This window comes from Garra rufa, chromosome 18 (genome assembly GCF_049309525.1).
Source record: "Garra rufa chromosome 18, GarRuf1.0, whole genome shotgun sequence".
Classification (NCBI taxonomy): Eukaryota; Metazoa; Chordata; class Actinopteri; order Cypriniformes; family Cyprinidae; genus Garra; species Garra rufa.
In genome coordinates this window covers 17669664-17689797 of record NC_133378.1, presented here as the reverse complement: position 1 = coordinate 17689797, position 20134 = coordinate 17669664, and the positions used below count along the sequence as shown (strand labels likewise).

At 33.8% G+C, this 20134-nt stretch overlaps 1 protein-coding gene across 1 annotated transcript; it reads left to right on the top strand.

Moving 5' to 3' along the window:
* Positions 1-2178: 2178 nt before the first annotated feature.
* LOC141290531 (kinesin-like protein KIF1B) lies at positions 2179-18119 on the top strand. Its single transcript, XM_073822656.1, has 16 exons — positions 2179-2344; positions 3077-3185; positions 4391-4457; positions 5787-5871; positions 6026-6131; positions 11039-11153; positions 11251-11384; positions 11812-11873; positions 12999-13144; positions 13260-13502; positions 13968-14039; positions 14152-14252; positions 14343-14495; positions 14913-15105; positions 15190-15308; positions 17601-18119. Exons 1-16 carry the CDS (start codon positions 2179-2181, stop codon positions 17641-17643), a joined length of 1914 nt encoding a protein of 637 aa, XP_073678757.1. The 3' UTR covers positions 17644-18119.
* Positions 18120-20134: the final 2015 nt, after the last annotated feature.

Below are 20134 nucleotides of genomic sequence, written 5' to 3'. Positions count from 1 at the left end.
AACTGTTTAAATTGATTAATTTATTCCTGTGTTAATTTTTCAGCGGTCATAACTCCAGTTTCCAGTGTCACATAATCCTTTAGAAATCATTCTAATATGCTGACTTGGTGCTCAAGAAACATTTATTATTAGCAATGTTGAAAAAATTTGTCCTGTATAATATTTTGTAAAAACACTAGGGCCGGGACTCGATTAAAAAAATTAATCTAATTAATTAGAGGCTTTGTAATTAATTAATCGAAATTAATCGCATTTTAATCGCATATAAATATTTGACCTGAGAACAGTGAGAAGTAAGTTTTTACATATGGATTTTTAGTATACCAATGAAGAATGACTGAATACATAAGCTTAAGCAACAAAATATTGTTTATTTTTGTTCAACCAAGTCCAACAGACCAGTGCAATATTGCCATTAAGTGTAGCAATAGGATACAGTGTTTCCCCTAGGTTTCCATACTTTTTTTTTCCCGGTACTTTACCCTACTTTGTGTAATAACGAAAACATTTATTTCAGTGAAAAAATAAGTCCAAAACTCTCTATTTTAACATTTTGAACAATAGGGCTTTACAATCTTTTGCTATTTTTTTTTTTTTAAGAAATTCTTGTGTGTTTTAATTTTTCTCATAATCAAATGAAAGCATAAACATTTATTTATTTTTAATCAAATGAAAAATAAACATCTTTAATTTTTGGCAAACAAACAGAGGTTTGCTGTTAAAATCAATAAATAATAATAATTTAACATTTAAATAATAATTGTAGTATTTTTTTCTACAATTAATTGGTTAATCTTGTTGTTATATTTATTTTTATCATATATATTGTTTTTTGTCAATTATTTAAATAGGAATATTGTTCTGTTTCATGTTAAACCGTACTTTTATTTTGACAGGTTGCCGTGAAGTTTCTGTGTGTAAAGTATGATATGATGCTAGTTTTCTCAAATGAAACGGTAAAAGTGACACTGACAGCAGCTTTGGAGACAAAAAGTAGCGGGAGCATCACGCGTCAGTATGCGTGTAGTAAAAAAAAAAACGCGTCTCCACCATTCATACATACAGATACAAACGGAACATGCAGGATTCGTATTAAAACGGTCTTTTTGCATTTCAGTTTTGACAGACACTAGTCCATATCGCGATTTGAATTAAGTGACAGACCAACTTTTGATTTATCAATCCAAAAATCGACGAATTTACGTGGCATTCCGCGCTATAGTAAATTCGGTTTTTATGAATGGAGTTTTCTTGGAGGAGACATTGTAAACGCGCCCCCCTAAGATAATGGTAGGGGAAACACTGGGATATTTAGAAATATACTAGCCTACATTTCAGAAATTCAGGTACCCTATAGGTAGGTAGACCTTCTGTAAAAGCATTGAGGTGGTGATACTTGAGGCTCGATGTGCTGCGGTGGTGCTCCAGTATAATCGGTCCGCCGAAACTCATCCAGTGAGAAACGTTCCGCGGTGCAAAATTAAGTGCGATTAAAATGCGTTAAAAAAATTTAACGCGTTATTTTTGTGTAATTAATTAATCTAAATTAACGCGTTAAAGTCCCGGCCCTAAAAAACACTGATACTTTTTTAGGATTCTCTGAATTCCAAAAAAAAAAAAAAATATGCTGAAAATTCAGCTTTGCATGTCAGGAATAATTGTATTTTAAAGTATATAAAAAAAATAATAAAAAAAAAACTATTTTAAACTGCAATAATATTTCACAAAATTATTTTTTTCTCTGTATTTTTGATCAAATAAATGCATCCTTAATGAGAATAAGAAACTTTAAAAACATTAAAAATCTTACTGATCCTAAACTTATAAATGGCGTTTATAAACAAGGTTAAAGTATTCACTGTAACTTTTGATCAGATTAATGATCAAATAAAAATATGAATTTCTTTCAGAAATTTTTTTTTTACTCGTTAAATTGTAGTCTATATTTTCATAGTTTATTTTCAAAATAAATCTCAATTTCGATAACATTTTGTTATAATGCAAAGACATTCATACATTTTTAAGCATCCAAATAGTTTTTAGGGCAACTTTTCCATTTCTTACATACATTTAACTCCATCTGTGTCTCTTTCATTTCAACCCTCATTTTCCTCACTACTCTGACCTGGTGTCATCCGCCCAGACCATACACGTAAGATCGAGTTGATCAGGTACCTAATGAGCGGATACGTGCACGGCCAAGTGTTGGACACGCTCTCGGAGCACGCCAACGCACTAGCCTCCACAGCCGTCGCCAGTCTGGAGGAAGGGGCAGAAGAACTTTCCCACTTCCCCTTTCTCCCAGTACCCAACTTTCCCGTTCTCAGAATGCCCAAACATGACGGTTGGTACAGAGCCTCAAAGGCACAGAGTAGTTTAGATGGATAGTGATTGGCTCTGTGCTGTGCTTTAATGTACCGTGACTCTAGTTTCGCCCCTTCATCCCAACCCAATGACAGAATCCCAGAGGATTTCCTTTTAAATGTAGATATTCCTGATCCTGAAGATAAACTATAAAGGCTTTTCCTTTAGCTGCTGTGTGTTTTAAGTGTCATTCTCACTTGTTTTCCCTCCCTGGTTGATCTAGCCTGCCACGACAGCTGCTTGGTGTTTCCTTTTGTGTTACTGTGAAACTATACTGCTTATTAAATCATGTTAGGTGTTTTCCATATGTTCTCTCTAGCTTCCCTCAAGAAGCTTTTTTTACTTTACAAATGACACGAGTTACACAAGTGTTTTTCTAATGTCTCTGAGCATAAGGTTTCCTGCAGCGTCCCCCAGCACCATTGTCTCCCACCTCATCGTACTGTAGAAATACAGCAGACGGCTGCAGGAAATGGAGTGCCGCCCCTCAGCTGCAGTTTTAGGAGCAAATCAGGCTGTATTGATTTTCCCGATGTAGTGTAGAATTTCTTGTAGCCAATTTTCCAAAGCCTACACAATGACCCTCCTTTAAACTGATGCTTTGTTTTCTCACATTACGTGACTCATGCTCATATTGGATAACTGTTACGTTCAGAGATTTTTATGGATATTAATAAAACCTGGCCCTATTAATATTCTATTTTCTTTGCAGTGCCAGCCACCAAACTGAACACCATCACCAAGTCTAACCTGGGTCAGTGTGTGAGCAAGTATGACCTGCTAGCCTGGTTCGAGATCAGTGAACTGGAGCCCACTGGAGAGTAAGTGAACTTTATTTATATCTACATGCAGGCCAAACATTTTTGGTTAAAATAGTTTTACTCGGTCACACATTTAAAGGGGACCCCGAGTATTAAGAACCGTATGACTTAATATAAAGTAAAGGATACTTACTTACTGAAATATGTAGTAGAAAACCCATGACAGATTCATGTTATTTAAAAAATCCACATTGTTTTATACATATTTTGGACTATGGGGGGCGCCATTATTTCCATGATGTAAAATGGTTGCACTCTGGGAGCTACTGGCACCAGTGTTGCCAAGTTTGTGGGTTTCCCATGGAATTGGGCTACTTTGTTGAAGCAACCTTAATAACGTGATATTTAGCCTTTGGAATAGGAATGCCCCCTAGAGTGCGATTGGGCTTTTTTTACCGCAACACAACTCTGAAAATAAAACACTGATACAATGACCACAGCTACTGAAAGAACTTACAGGTGGTGATGGATGCAAACATTTAGGCTTAAACCAAATGGCGCACCATTGATTTTTTTTTTCCCACAAGGAGTCTAAACACTCTGGATATTGAGTAAAATCTGAGCTGAGAAACTCCTTCAGTGGCTGCGGCGTCAAGACCAGTGTCAACATGTTTACATCCTGCCAGGATGGCATCTAGCGTTTCTTATCTCTGCTGTTTGTAAGCTCTTTCAGTAGCTGTGCTCTACTATAAGCCTCGAAGACATCAGGGCTGAAGTGGTGAGAACAAAGACGCAGGTCTTTAGGAAGATTTATCTGTCCACAGGCATCTTCTCATTCTATTCTTCTGTTTGTATCGCTAGGAAAAGCCCTGAAGACTTGCATCGCTTCACTTGTTGCCCTTTGACTAAAAATTACAAGCAAAAGCCATGCAAGGTGGCATCGTATCAGTATTTTATTTTTTCCTAGTTGCTTATTCCGAATTGCATTGAGGTAAAAGTAGCAACACGTAGCGACAGTAGCTCGCAGAAAAAACGTTCAAAATGGTGGATTTTTTTAAAATAACGTAAATCTTTCACAGGTTTTCTGCTACATATTTTAGTAAGAGACATCAGTTACGTTATATTAAGCCAAGTCTTAACACCCAGGGTTCCCTTTAAAGAGAAGTTATACGTTTGTTCATAAATTTGCTGTTTAAGTATTTCATATAAATATGTTGCTATAAAATCTGTTTGTGATTATATAAAGTGTGTGTTGTTTATTGTAGTTATATACCAGCAGTAGTAGATCACACAGGAGGTCTTCCCTGTCATGGCACGTACCTTTTGCACCAGGTATTTATTCTTTCTATTTATTTTCTAACTAATAGGAGTGTAAATATTTGCTCTTAAAATTATATGGCTACAAATTGTTCTTTTGATATTATTAACACTACCTTATTATATTAATACACTACCAGTCAAATTTTTTGAACAGTAAGATTTTAATGTTTTTAAAGAAGTCTCTTCTGCCCACCAAGTCTGCATTTATTTAATTCAAAGTACAGAAAAAAGTAGAATTCTGAAATATTTTTACTATTTAAAATAACTGAATATATTTTAAAATGTAATTGATTCCTGTGATCTAAGATACATTTTCAGCATCATTACTCGTCTACTAGTCTTTAGTGTCTTCTTTGATGAATAGAAAAATCCAGAGATCAGCATTTATCTTAAATAAAAAGCTTTTGTAACATTATACAATATACCATTAAAAAGCTTGGAATCAGTAAAAATAACATTTTATTTTTTTGGAAAAGAAATTATAGAAATGAATACTTTTATTTAGCAAGGATGCTTTAAAATTGATCAAAAGTGATGATAAAGACATTTATAATGTCTTTATAATAATGTTCTATTTCAGATAAATGTTGTTCTTCTGAACTTTCTATTCATCAAATAAACCTGAAAAAATTCTACCCAGCTGTTTTCAACATAATAATAATAATAATAATAATAATAATTATTATTATTATTATTATTATTATAAATGTTTTTGAGCAGCAAATTAGAATATTAGAATGATTTCTAAAGGATTATGTGACTAGAGTAATGATGCTAAAAATTCAGCTTTGAAATCACATTAATAAATTAGATTTTAAAATATATTCAAATAGAAAACAGTTATATTAAATAGTAAAATATTTCAAAATGTTACTGTTTTTGCTGTACTTTAAATCAAATAAATGCAGGCTTGGTGAGCATAAGAGACCTCTTTAAAAAATAAAAAAAATCTTACTGTTCAAAACTTTTGACTGGTAGTGTATTCAAAAATATGCTGTACCTACAAATATGATATACTTGAAACATACAAAAACTACAAAAACAATAGACCAGTAGAACTTGATACATAAAACAATAACAGTGAATGCATTAAATATCAGATATCATTATAGCGATTAATAATTGAATATTAAATTCTGTGATCAATGCATTAAATTTGTATAGCTCTTGTACATCATGTTGTTCTGTCTCCCCATTCTATTAATATTAAATTCTCTCTGCAGTTGCAGTCTGTAAATCTGAAGTTTAGCTTTAGGATCATGTTCACTGTCCTTAGCCAAGGACGTATAAATGATTCAAACTGAGATTGCTTTTAGTAACCTGTGTTGCTTGTGTTTTCAGGGCATCCAACGTAGAATAACAGTCACTCTGATCCACGAGAAGGGCAGCGAGCTGCATTGGAAGGACGTCAGAGAGCTGGTGGTTGGTGAGTCTGATTTTGTCCTAAAATCTTAAACAGAAGAAAGAACTGCAGTTAGCACAGCTGGATTGCTGTATTGACCAATCAAAGGCCAGGACTTGAAATAACCAAGTGTATTATAAGAGCTAAAACCATCTCACGATTGTTGTGTCTGTTGTAGGTCGAATTAGAAATAAGCCAGAAGTGGATGATTCAGCTGCGGACGCAGTTCTATCTCTCAACATCATCTCAGCTAAAAACTTAAAATCTTCTCACAACTCCAGCAGGTATGTTGTGTTCGCTCTTACATTTGACAACCTGTTAAATCAAGTATTAAGTTCAATTCATCTATCTACAGTTTCTAAACAGCATAAACAGCATCTAACTGCTTAGAATTCAGGAGAGCATGTTGAATATGAGTCACTGTTGCTGTCAGTGGAAAGGGAAAAATTCTGCAGGGAGCAAGAGAGCCATCTAGTGGTGCAAAAACAAGAAACAGCAATTTAATCAACATGCACAGTGCAGCTCTATTTATTATGAAAATGTGCTTGTTGTGTTTCTTTTTAATGATGCCAGTTTGCTTTATTTTCATTTATTTCTTTTGCCCGTTTAATCCGAATGCTGCTTTTTGTCTTTTGATTTGTAAGTATTTCTGTTGCCTGACTGTTTCTGCTTGTTTTGTCTCTCTTTTTTTTGTTCTCGTCCTTTTCCTGCTGCGGTCGGACTCTTGGTTTTGCTCAGCCTTTGTATTGATAGCGATATTGCTAGGTATCAGAACCAACCATAAAGCATTTTATTATTAAAGTGCTTTATGGGACATTTTGTGATCTGTAGGTGTAGCAGTAGCAAAATTATGCATCTGTGTCAGTGTTTTTCTGCTTCTCTCTGAACTCATTCTACATGATACTATGAGTTAAGGTGAAGTATTACTGGTGAATTTGCAAAAGAGATTTTTTTTTTCTAATAATCAAAATGACATTTGCTTAATTTAATTGTAATTATTAATTCATTAATTGCAAAATCAAGATTTTATTTTATTGGGTCTGACCAATTCAAAATTCTTAAATATTAAAATTAGACATGATACTATAAAATTTAACAAATTTAAACATTAAGTGATTCATAATCCTTTTTATTTTAGTTTTCACCTTTAGTATGTCATATTGGTATTTAACATAATATTTGCTTTCATATGCATGTAGATAAACATAAATTTTGCCATTTTTTTAAGATTAAAAAAAAAAAAAAAAGTATATATATATATAAATGCATGTGTATACACTGCCGCTCAAAAATCTGGGATCAGTAAGATTTTTAATGCTTTTTAACAGCTTTTCTGCTCATCAAGGCTGTGTTTATTTGATTAAAAATACAGAAAAAAAATTGTAATATTGTGAAATGTTAATGCAATTTAAAATTGTGGTTTTCTATTTTAATATACTTCAAAATATAATTTATTCCTGTGATGAAAAACTGAATTTTAAGCATCATTACTCCAGTATTCAGTGTCACATGATCCTTAAGAAATCATTCTATATATAAAATAAAATAGAAAACTTTTGTAACAATAAACACCTCATTCATAGTTTGGGGTTAGTAAATTTTTTCTTTCTTTCTCTCTTTGAAAGAAATTAATACTTTTATTTAGTAAGGATGTGTTAAATTGGTAAAGATTTCTATTTTGAATAAATGCTGTTCTTTCTAACTTTTTATTCATCAAAGAATCCTGAAAAAAGTATCACAGGTTCCAAAAAAATATTAAGCAGCACAATTGTTTCCAACACTGATAGTAAAATTAATAAATCAGTATATTAGAATGATTTCTGAAGGATCATGTGAGTCTGAAGACTGGAGTAATGGCTGATGAAAACTCAGCTTTGCATCACAGAAATAATTCAAGGTAATATTTCATAATATTACCTTTTTTTCCTGTATTTTTGATAAAATAAATGGGACTTCGATGAGCATAAGAGACTTAAAAAAAAAAAAAAAAAACATAAAAAAACTTACTGATCCCAAACGTTTTAGTGGCAGTGTATATATATAATTTTTTGTAAGTTTGGTAAGGCATATTACATTTGTAAATAAAATAAAAAAGTTTTAAAAAAATCCTTGCTTTTGATTGCATCACCTCACCTTACAATTATTAAGTAGATGAGCTTTTGCCACTACATTTCTTTAAACAAAAAAAAAAAACACAATGGATGAATGTAGGTCTGACGTTACATTTGATTATACTCTGCATTCACTGTGTTACTAAATTTGGCTTGTTAGCAGTTGAAATCTGAATTGATGAGTCTAGATATAGACACAGACAAGCCTTTGTGCCTCTATGTGCCATTTAAACGCTAAATTGAGAATGAGAGAGGGAGGTGAGTGAGTGGAGAAAGAGATACAAGGATCTTTGAGGATGAGTCACCTGCACCAATCTCTTTCTGTTTCTCTCTGTCTCAGTGTCTGTTCATATAAATCGTACGCCTTTGCTTATAGTCATTACTGTGCTGTAGTCCTGAGTCACACACACGCACACGGCTTCCTCACAGTCTGCTTCAGCTCACACCAGATCACTAATAATGTAGCACCTGTCAACACTCTTGTGTTGTGTTCATCACTATGTGACACATCAACAAACTATTTAGGCAGAGATCTCCCAGCACCTTGTGATACAGCTGCCATTACACCTATTGTTTTTCACAGTGTTAGAGGAGATTGCCTGTCCATTAGCACCATCTGTTAGTTGAAAGTTTGTAGGCAGCATAAGTCATGTATTTACTCTGGTAGCCCGATGCTGTGATATGTGCACTTTAAAGTCAGCATGAAATCAATATTGCTTAATTAAGGTAAAATTTAAATGTGTTCATTTTAATAATCTTTCAGGTACTCTACTGTTTAAAAGTTTGGGGTCTGTAAGATCTTTTTTCTTTTATGTTCACCAAGGCTGGACTTATTTGATCAGAAATGCAGTAAAAATTGTAATATTGTAAAAAATTATTTCAATTTAAAAGCACTGTTTTCTATTGAAATATATTTTAAACTGAATTTATTCCTGTGATGCAAATATGAGTTTTCAGCCGTCATTACTCAGTCTTCAGTATCAAATGATCCTTCAGAAATCATTCTTATTTGCTGATTTGCAAGAAACATTTCTTATTATTACAAATGTTGAAAACATTTTATAATTTAGAAGAAACATGATAGATTTCCTCAAGATTCTGTGATTAATAGAAAGTTTATAAGATCACCATTTATTTAAAATATTTTTTTTTTAAATGCCTCACTGTCACACATGACTGTTTTAGTGTATCTTAGCTAAACACAAGTATGGATTTCCACTACTGAATAAAAAATAAAAAAGGTTATTGCGACTTTTTATCTCACAATTCTGACGTTTTTCCTCAGTGTGATACAAACTCGCAATTCTGACTTTTTTTCTCAGAACTGTGAGATATAAACTCGCATTTGCAGGCTATGAAGTCAGAATTTCAAGATAAAAATTAACAATTCTGACTCTTTTTTTTTTTTTTTTTTTTTTTTTTTTTTTTAGAACTGCATTATATAAACACAATTGTGAGTTATAAAGTCAGAATTGTGAGATAAAAACTAAAAACTTGACTTACGTTCAGAGAATTGCAAATTTATATCTCACAATTCTGACTTAACTCCCAATTTAAATTTGCAATTCTGAGAAAAAAGGTACAATTGCGAGATATAAACGTGCAATTCTGAGAAAAAAAAAGAACAGTTAAGAGATAAACTCGCTATTCTGAGAACAAGTCACAATTGCAAGTTTGTATCACTCAATTATTTGAAAAATAGCCACAATTGTGAGATAAACACTAACAAATCTGTGAAAAAACATCACATTTTCGAGTTTGTATCATGCAATTATGAGAAAAATAGCCATAATTGCGAGATATAAACTAGCAACTCTGTAAAAAAAAGTCACAATTATAAGGTATAAACTTGGAATTGTGAGAAAACTGTTAGAATTGCAAGTTTGTATTACTCAATTATGAGAAAAAAAGCCACAATTGCAAGATATAAACTTTGTTTGTATCATGCAGTTATGAGATAAATAGCCGTAATTGTGAGATAAACACTAGCAAATCTGTGAGAAAACGTAACAATTGCAAGTTTGTATCATGCAATTATGAGAAAAATAGCCATAATTGTGAGATATAAACTCGCAATTCTGTAAAAAAAAAAAGGGAAAAAAAAGGTCGCAATTATGAGATATAAATTTGGAATTGTGAGAAAAAAGTCACAATTGCAAGTTTGTATCACTCAGTTCTAAGAAAAATAGCCACAATTGCAAGATATAAACTCACAAATCTGTGAAGTCACAATTGCGAGTTTGTATCATGCAGTTATGAGATAAATAGCCATAATTGTGAGATATAAACTCACAATTCTGAAAAAAAAACTGACAATTGCGAGTTTGTATCACTCAATTTTGAAAAAATAAATAGCCGCAATTGCAAGATATAAACTTACAATCCTGAAAAAAAAGCCACAATTGTGAAGATATAAACTCGCAAATCTGTGAAAAAATATCACAATTGCAAGTTTGTATCATGCAATTATGAGAAAAATAGCCATAATTGCGAGATATAAAACTCGCAATTCTGTAAAAAAAAAAGTCAGTTATGAGATATAAACTTGAAATTGTGAGAAAAATGTCAGAATTGCGAGTTTGTATAATACACTCTTGAGAAAAAAGCCACAATTGCGAGATATAAACTTGCAATTCTGAGAAAAAAAGAACAGTTGAGAGAGATAAACTTGCAATTCTGACTTTTTTCTCACAATTTCATTGTTACAAAAAAGTCACAATTGCAAGAAGAACATTTTTTATTCAGTGGTGGAATCGGTTCCATATAAAAGTATCAGTTTGTTTAACAAGAAAAAAAATGGTTATTGACCCTAAATGTTTTAAACGGTTGTGTAACTTCACGATCCAGTCAATTCTTCTTCTGACTGAATATTATTTCTCTCAGAAATCTTATTACAAAACTAAAATGAGTTGTGAATGTCATTTCATGTTGTCTTTAAGCACATCCACACTCAAACACATGCATAAATAATAGTGTACAGCGCAATTAATCACTTCAGCACCAGTAGATATCTAAAGCATCCTTCCATGATTTCATATTTTTTCTAAAGCCTAATATTGAATGTGTTTCTTCCCGTTCAGGACGTTCTACCGGTTCGAGGCCGTCTGGGACAGCTCCCTGCACAACTCTCTCCTACTGAACCGTGTCACTCCATACGGAGAGAAGATTTACATGACCCTGTCAGCCTATCTGGAGGTCAGCCTCAACTTTTTTTTTTTTAAAAAGACTAGTTCTTTAGAAAGTGGTTTTACAATATCTAGTATTTACATGTGTGCTAACCACTCTCCTGCAGCTTGATCACTGCATCCAGCCTGCCATTATTACCAAGGACATCTGCATGGTCTTCTACTCCAGAGATGCTAAGATCTCTCCTCCACGCTCCCTGAGGAACCTCTTCGGCAGTGGTTACTCCAAAACCCCTGATTGGTAAAAAAAAAAAAAAAAAAAGTCTCTTTTACCACAAAAAATGTCAAATGTGTCTGAATGTTAATATACATAAAATACTTCTAGGACATGCTATACTCCATCGCTCCATCGTAAACTATTTTAAATAGCATTTTAGCAAGTCTTTTCAAATCTGGCCTCATATTAGGCCATGGAATATTTGCAATGTTAAATTAATTTCTTATACTGTAGGTCCATTTAAAATAATTAGTGAAGATAACGTGATTAAAAATGTTGAAAATTAAATTTCAGGACTCACTCTATTAAACATTCATATAAATTTTATATTCATATTCATCTTATGCATCAACTGTCTCAGAATGTGAGTCCTCTCCAAAAATGTGCTTTTTGTTCAAAAATGTAAGTAAAGACATTTTGTTAACAGTGTTTTCTGATGTTTCCATTACAGTAATAAGGTGACTGGAATCTATGAACTTAGTTTGTGCAAAATAGCTGACACAGGAAGCCCAGGTAAGATATTTCTGAAAATACTAACTCAATTTTTACTGAAAAACTAAAGTAAAAGTCAAATTGGGGCAGCCGTGGCCTAATGGTTAGAGATTTGGACTTGTAGCCCAAAGGTTGCAGGTTCGAGTCTCAGGTCCGGCAGGGATTGTAGGTGGGGGGAGTGAATGTACAGCACTCTCTCCACCCTCAATACCACGACTGAGGTGAGTCCCTTGAGCAAGGCACCGTTCCCCCAACTGCTCCCCGGGCGCCGCAGCAATGGCTGCCCACTGCTCCGGGTGTGTGTTCACGGTGTGTGTGTGTTCACTACTGTGTGTGTGCACTTGGATGGGTTAAATGCAGAGCACAAATTCCTTGTATGGGTCACCATACTTGGCCTCACTCACCCCCTTTCCTTTCCTTTCCTTCCTTTAAATTTTGAAATATCTTTACTATTTAAAATATCTGTTTTCTATTTGAATATATTTTAAAATGTCATTTGTTCCTGTGATTTCAAAGCTGAACTTTTATCATCATTTTTTTTAGCATCACATGATCCTTCAGAAAGCATTCTAATATTTCCTGCTCAAAAAACATTATTATATTAAAAAACAGCTGAGTAGATTTTTTTTTTCATTTTAGAATTGATCATAATTTTTTTTTATCAATTTAAAGCATCCTTGCTAAATAAAAGTATTAATATCTATAATTTCTTAATATCTATAGCTGACTCCAAGCTTTTGAATGGTATAGTGTATAATGTTACAAAAGCTTTTTATTTTAGATAAATGCTGATCATTTGATCTTTCTATTCATCAAAGAATCCTGAAAAAATGTACTCAACTGTTTTAAATATTGATAATGATAATAATAAAAATAAATGTTTCTTGAACAGCAAATCAGCATATTAGAATGATTTCTGAAGACTGGAGTAATGATGCTGAAAATTTAGCTTTGATCACAGGAATAAATTACATTTTAAAATATATTCAAATAGAAAGCAGTTATTTTAAATGGTACAAATATTTTTTTAATCTGGTTTTAGCAAAAATAAAATTGATGTTTTTCCAGTTTAGCCTGTGTAATGTTAGCAATTTTGCATATATGATATATATGATATATTGGGCCTGCTATATTGATATATTTCAGGTATGCAGCGACGGAGACGGAAGGTTCTGGATACATCTGTGGCGTATGTGCGTGGAGAGGAGAACCTGGCAGGCTGGAGACCCAGAGGAGACAGTCTGATCCTAGAGCACCAGTGGGAGCTGGAGAAACTTGAGCAACTGCATGAGGTGAGGACCGAAGACAAAAGCTCATGATTGAGCACTGCTTGTGTTCATCCTCATAAGAAAATCTGACAGAGAGCGGTGATCTCCAGACCCTGATATCCATTTCTATCCTTGTCAGGTGGAAAAGACACGTCACCTGCTGCTGCTCCGTGAGAAACTGGGTGAGACAGCTCCACCCAAATCCCTGAGCGACTCTCTATCTCCCAGTCTGAGCAGTGGCACCCTTAGCACCTCCACCAGCATCTCCTCCCAGATCTCCTCCACCACCTTTGAGAGCGCCATCACGCCCAGTGAGAGCAGCGGATACGACTCCACAGACATCGAGAGCTTGGTAGACCGTGAGAAGGAGCTGGCCACTAAGGTGAGGAACCATTTAAGTACTAGAAATCTGATATTAGGTTCGTAAACAGATGGTTCAACCAAAAATAAAAAAATCTGTCATTAATTACTCTCCCTCATGTCGTTCCAAACCCGTAAGACCTGTGTTCACCTTCAAAACAAATTAAGATATTTTTGATGAAATCAGAGAGCTTTCTGATCAGCCATAGACAGTAAAGGTCCTACCACAATCAAGGCCCAGAAAGGTAGCAACAATTCAACTATAATTTTACGAAGCTACAAAGCTTTGGGTTCCATCAAAAATATATTAATTTGTGTTCCGAACATGAATAAGGGTTTGGATGACATGAGGGGGAATAATTATTGAGAGAATTTTCATTTTTGGGTGAGCCATCCCTTTAAATACTGTGTGCCATTTAAAGTCAAAAAGGAGATATTTCTATTTGATATTATTTTTATTTTCATAAAATGTGTGTGTTTATTGCAGTGCCTCCGTCTCCTGACACACACTTTCAACAGTGAATACAACCAGATGTGCAACAGCATCAGTGACTGCAAGGTAATCTGGACCTGAACTGTGAAAACCAACCAGTTTTGTATGAATTGGAGTACATACGCTTGAATCAATTAATGAATTAAAAAAAAAAAAAACTGTTTTCTGTTTCTTTCAGTTGTCGGATATCTCTCCTATGGGCCGTGATCCATCGGTCACCAGTTTCAGCAGTGCTACTCTCACACCCTCCTCCACCTGCCCCTCTCTGTCAGACTCTCGGTACGATTCAGATGTAAAATCACAAATGATAGGCTCAAAATATAGTCCTCTAAAATTTGAGTATCCTAAAACATCATCTGTCTTGTCCAGAACCCCTGAAGCTAACTCCCGTGCCACCAGCCCCTCATGCTCAGACTATGAGAACTTCCCCATGGTGCCCATTCTGGAAACCTCCTACCTGGCCCGCGCCGGAAAACATGAGTTCCTCAACCTTGTGCCTGATATTGAGGAAATGAGACCTGGGTACGAGTTTTTATCGGGATGAATTTGAACACTGAAAGGGAAATTTACCCCAAAATTACTCACCCTCATGTCGTTCCAAACACTTAAGACCTTTTAAGATATTTGTAATAAGGTTCAAGAGCTTTCTGACCCTCCATAAACAGGATCCATGGTCAAGACACATAAACATAGTACATCATTAAAAAGGTCCATGTGACATTTAACCGTAATTTTGTGTAGCTACGATAATACTTTGTGTGCACAAAGAAAATATTAGTGTGAGTAATTATTGACAAAATTTTCATTTTTGAGTGAAATATTCCTTTAAATCATTCATTTAAGCTGTTTTGTGTGGCAGGTTTTCTCAAATGGGGTAGCAGAGATGTTGTCATTATACAGTAATATGCTAGACTGATGTGTCCTTCTGTGTTTATTCAGATCTGTGGTATCAAAGAAGGGATTCCTCAGTTTCATGGAGCCCCGCTCCAACTCCTGGGTGAAGCACTTTGTGGTGGTTCGTCGGCCATACGTGTTCATCTACAACAATGACAAGGACCCAGTCGAGAGGGGAGTGTTGAATTTATCCACTGCCCAGGTGGAATACAGTGAAGACCAGCAGGCCATGCTCAAGGTAAAGCTTCACCCGGAAATCAACTGTTTTTCCTGTTAAATATGTTGGTTGAATGCCTAAATGTTGCTGTTTGATGGCTTGCAGACACCTAATACATTCGCCGTGTGCACCAAGCACAGAGGGATCCTCCTCCAGGCCAACAACGACAAAGACATGAATGACTGGCTGTACGCCTTTAACCCACTGCTAGCAGGAACGATAAGGTACATTCCAACCCAGAAACTTTTTTTTTGATTACCTAGAATTAACCTAGTCTAGTCTGGACCAAACCTGGAACACAAATTAAGATACTTTTGATGAAATCCGAGAGCTTTCTGACCCTCCATAAACCGCAATGTGACTACCATGTTCAAGGCCCAGGAAGGTAGTAGGGACATTGATAAACAAACTACTGTATTTTAGTGCCATGTTAACAAAAAAAAAAAAGATTAAAGTCGTAATATTTTGAGAATAAAGTCAAAATATTTAAAGCAAAAAACAAAACAAAAACAAAGCTTATTGCTATTATTGGGTGGCTGGCGCACTACAAATAGGCTTAATGAATGCAATTTCATTGCTACAATTTAATTCTCGCAATTTTTATTTCATTCTCGAAATGGTCAGACTTTATTCTCAAAGTTTATTTTTAACAATCAATTTTTTTTATTAATTTTTGAAACATTTTGAGTTTATTATCTGAATTTCGACTTCATTCTCAAAACATTTCGACTTCATTCTCAAAACATTTCGACTTTATTCTCAGAATTTTGACTTTATTCTTAGAATTTCTACTTTATTCTCAGAATTTTGACTTTATTCTTAGAATTTCTACTTTATTCTCAAAACATTTCGACTTCATTCTCAAAACAATTCGACTTTATTCTCAAAACATTTCGACTTCATTCTCAAAACATTTCGACTTTATTCTCGGAATTTCGACTTTATTCTCAAAACATTTCGACTTTATTCTCGGAATTTTGACTTTATTCTTAGAATTTCTACTTTATTCTCGGAATTTCGACATTATTCTCAAAACATTTCGACTTTATTCTCGGAATTTCGACATTATTCTCAAAACATTTCGACTTTATTCTCGGAATTTCGACTTTATTCTCAAAACATTTCGACTTTATTCTCAAAACATTTCGACTTTATTCTCGGAATTTCGACTTTATTCTCAAAACATTTCAACTTTATTCTCAAAACAATTCGACTTTATTCTCAAAACATTTCGACTTCATTCTCAAAACATTTCGACTTTATTCTCGGAATTTCGACTTTATTCTCAAAACATTTCGACTTTATTCTCGGAATTTTGACTTTATTCTTAGAATTTCTACTTTATTCTCGGAATTTCGACATTATTCTCAAAACATTTCGACTTTATTCTCGGAATTTCGACATTATTCTCAAAACATTTCGACTTTATTCTCGGAATTTCGACTTTATTCTCAAAACATTTCGACTTTATTCTCAAAACATTTCGACTTTATTCTCGGAATTTCGACTTTATTCTCAAAACATTTCAACTTTATTCTCTGAATTTCGACATTATTCTCAAAACATTTCGACTTTATTCTCAAAACATTTCGACTTTATTCTCAAAACATTTCGACTTTATTCTCAGAATTTCAACTTTATTCTCAGAATTTTGACTTTGTTCTCAAAACCTTTCAACTTCATTCTCAAAACATTTAGACTTTATTCTCGGAATTTCGACTTTATTCTCAAAACATTTCAACTTTATTCTCTGAATTTCGACATTATTCTCAAAACATTTCGACTTTATTCTCAAAACATTTCGACTTTATTCTCAGAATTTCAACTTTATTCTCGGAATTTTGACTTTGTTCTCAAAACCTTTCAACTTCATTCTCAAAACATTTAGACTTTATTCTCGGAATTTCGACTTTATTCTCAAAACATTTCAACTTTATTCTCTGAATTTCGACATTATTCTCGAAACATTTCGACTTTATTCTCAAAACATTTCGACTTTATTCTCAGAATTTCAACTTTATTCTCGGAATTTTGACTTTGTTCTCAAAACCTTTCAACTTCATTCTCAAAACATTTCGACTTTATTCTCTGAATTTCGACTTTATTCTCAAAACATTGCGACTTTATTCTCGGAATTTCGACTTTATTCTCAAAACATTGCGACTTTATTCTCGGAATTTCGACTTTATTCTCAAAACATTTCGACTTCATTCTCAAAACATTGCGACTTTATTCTCGGAATTTCGACCTTATTCTCTTTTATTCTCGAAACATTTTGATTTTATTCTCGAAACATTTCAACTTTATTCTCGAAACACTTTAACTTTATTCTCGAAACATTTCAACTTTATTCTTGTAATATTTCAACCTTATTCTCGTGATTTCAACTTTATTCTCATAATTTCGACTTTTAATCATGTCATTTTCATTTTTTATTTTTTAACATGACACTAAAATGTCGCCGTATTCCTCAAAATGTTCACTGATAACTTGTCTCTTTCTGTGTTTTCCTACAGGTCAAAGCTGGCGAGGAGACGGTCCAGTCTGATGAAGAACTGAACGAGCGTGCACACGCACAGAAATAGTGCTCATTTCTCTCTGTCTACCTTTACAACGTACCGAGTGTGTTAACACTTCTAAATCTTTGTGGTTCTTGACGGTTTCTCTTGTATGTAGACCTGTGGCTCTGTTCTCCTCTCCAGCAAATGAACTTTCAGTTCCTAAACACCAACTGTCCCCTACCTCCCTCCTTCTTCTCCCCCTCCTCCCCCTCCTCCTCCTCTCCTCTCTATTGTGTTATTGATTGGAATTATTCTGTCTTCAGTTTTGTTCTTTGTCATAACTGAACCTCCTTCAAGTAGCATGTTGTAATAGTCTATTTGTGTGTGCACGAATCTTCAGAGCAGGTTCTGCTTTCTCTTGAGTTACTCTCGTCTGTAAACATCATCCTTACAGTGTTGTCTGCCAGGAACATCGTACCCTCAGGAGAAAGTTGGTTTGAGTAAAAAATAAATATATTAGTAATAATGAAAAAAATATATATATAAAATATCACGTATTTAATAATAACAAAATCAACTTTCTCTAAAAGAAAATATACAAAACAGCTTTGCTCCAGATATTGCTAAAAAAAGATTTTTAAATGGACCAAAGCACTTGAAGATGCTTAATTTTCTAAACAAGACAGAAATTGACCCTTAACTGAATGTTACTGCAGTATTGGCTTAATGGATTTGCTAAATCACAGCAAGCTGTGATTGTCAGAACGTTGACCATGTACATACAGCCGTTTTCTTCACCCAGCCTGTTGCAATGTATTTGCTTGACATTAATTCCACATATCAAGGACATAAAACCTACCATTAGCAAAGTACAGTATGTAATCATAAGACATATAATACCAGGGAAAGAAAATGAAGATGGTGATGATCTCTCACATATCTCTCTTTCGGTAGCCTACAGGAGTATTCTGCTCAATTTAAACAATTTCCTCAGTAGATTAGGTAAAAAAAAATGGTGCAAAAGAATTACCTTTACACAGAACAACTGACCGAATGAATCCATTTGTACATAACGTTCAGGATTACTGTGCTTAACGCTACTCATTATGAGACATGATGCATTATGGGTTACTGTACTTGTTACTGTATTACTGAAAGACCATTTTCAGGGCTGCTTTAGCAAGAAAAGATCTATTGAGAGACCAAACGGTTGAGTGAGATATTAATTTAATAGTTTACGGTTACGAAATGAAGGATTGAATATTTGTGTGGTTTATTTTTGCTGTCAGCAGGATCCTTAAACCAGCCTTTATTCCCCTTGAGAATGAGCAGAATCACTTTTTAATATTATTGAACATTTACCATGTATCTATAAAAGCCAGTTTCTGCCACTAAATAAAACATAAATGTATTGCGACTTTTTATCTCACAATTCGGACTTTTTTTTAATCAGTATTGCTGAACTGTGAGATATATGATGATATAAACTCACAATTGCGAGTTGTAAAGTTAGAATTACATGATATAAACTCAAAATTGCAAGAAATAAAGACTTTTTTCTTGCAATTGCAAGTTTATATCTCGCAATTTATTTTTTCTCAAAATTGTAAGATATAAACTCGCAATTGCGAGTTATAAAGTCCAATTTTGAGGGGGAAAAAGACTGTTCTCAGAATTTAGATTTTTATCTCACAATTCTGACTTAATTTGTAATTGCGAGTTTATTTCTCAGAATCATGACTTTATTTCTCAGAATTGTAACTTTATTTCTTAGAATTGTGAGTTTTTCTCGCAATTTATTTCTCAGTTCTCAAAGTTTATTTCTCAGAATTGTGACTTCGTTTCTCAGAATTGGAGTTTATGTCCCGCAATTTTGACTTTATAATTCGCAATTGTGAGTTTATATCACTCAATTCTAAGAAAAAAGTTAGAATTGCAGGTTTATATCTTGTAATTTCAACCAGATTTCATGGCAGTTCGTACATATTTTACAAGGTGGCTAATTTAAATTGTACGTATTTTACGAGTTCCCCAATCCGCCACTAAAGCTACACATCACTGCGGTCTAGACAAATCGTACAAAATCGTACGAATGAGGTTGTACGAATTTGTACAAATTAGCCACCTCGTAAAATATGAGATAGCGGTGGCAATTCTGACTTTATAACTCGCAATTTTGAGTTTGTATCACACAATTCTGACTTAATTTCTCAAAACTGCATATTTATATCTTAAAATTGTGACTTTACAACTCACAGTTGTGAATTTATATCTCAGTTTCTCAAAATTGCGAGAAAAAAGTCAGAATTGTGAGAGAAAAAGTCGCAATTACTTTTTTCTTTTTTTATTCAGTGGTGGAAAAAGGCTTCCACATGTATCTCTACTGATTATCTTAACTTATTTTTATTAACATGTTATCAGTGTTTTACATTATACGACGGAAGACAAGAAGGGCACTTTTCCTCATTTTTATTCAGCTGTTGTTCTTCACTTATTTGAACTGACCAAGTTTGACCACTAAAACAGTTTCATCACTGTCGGTAGAAATT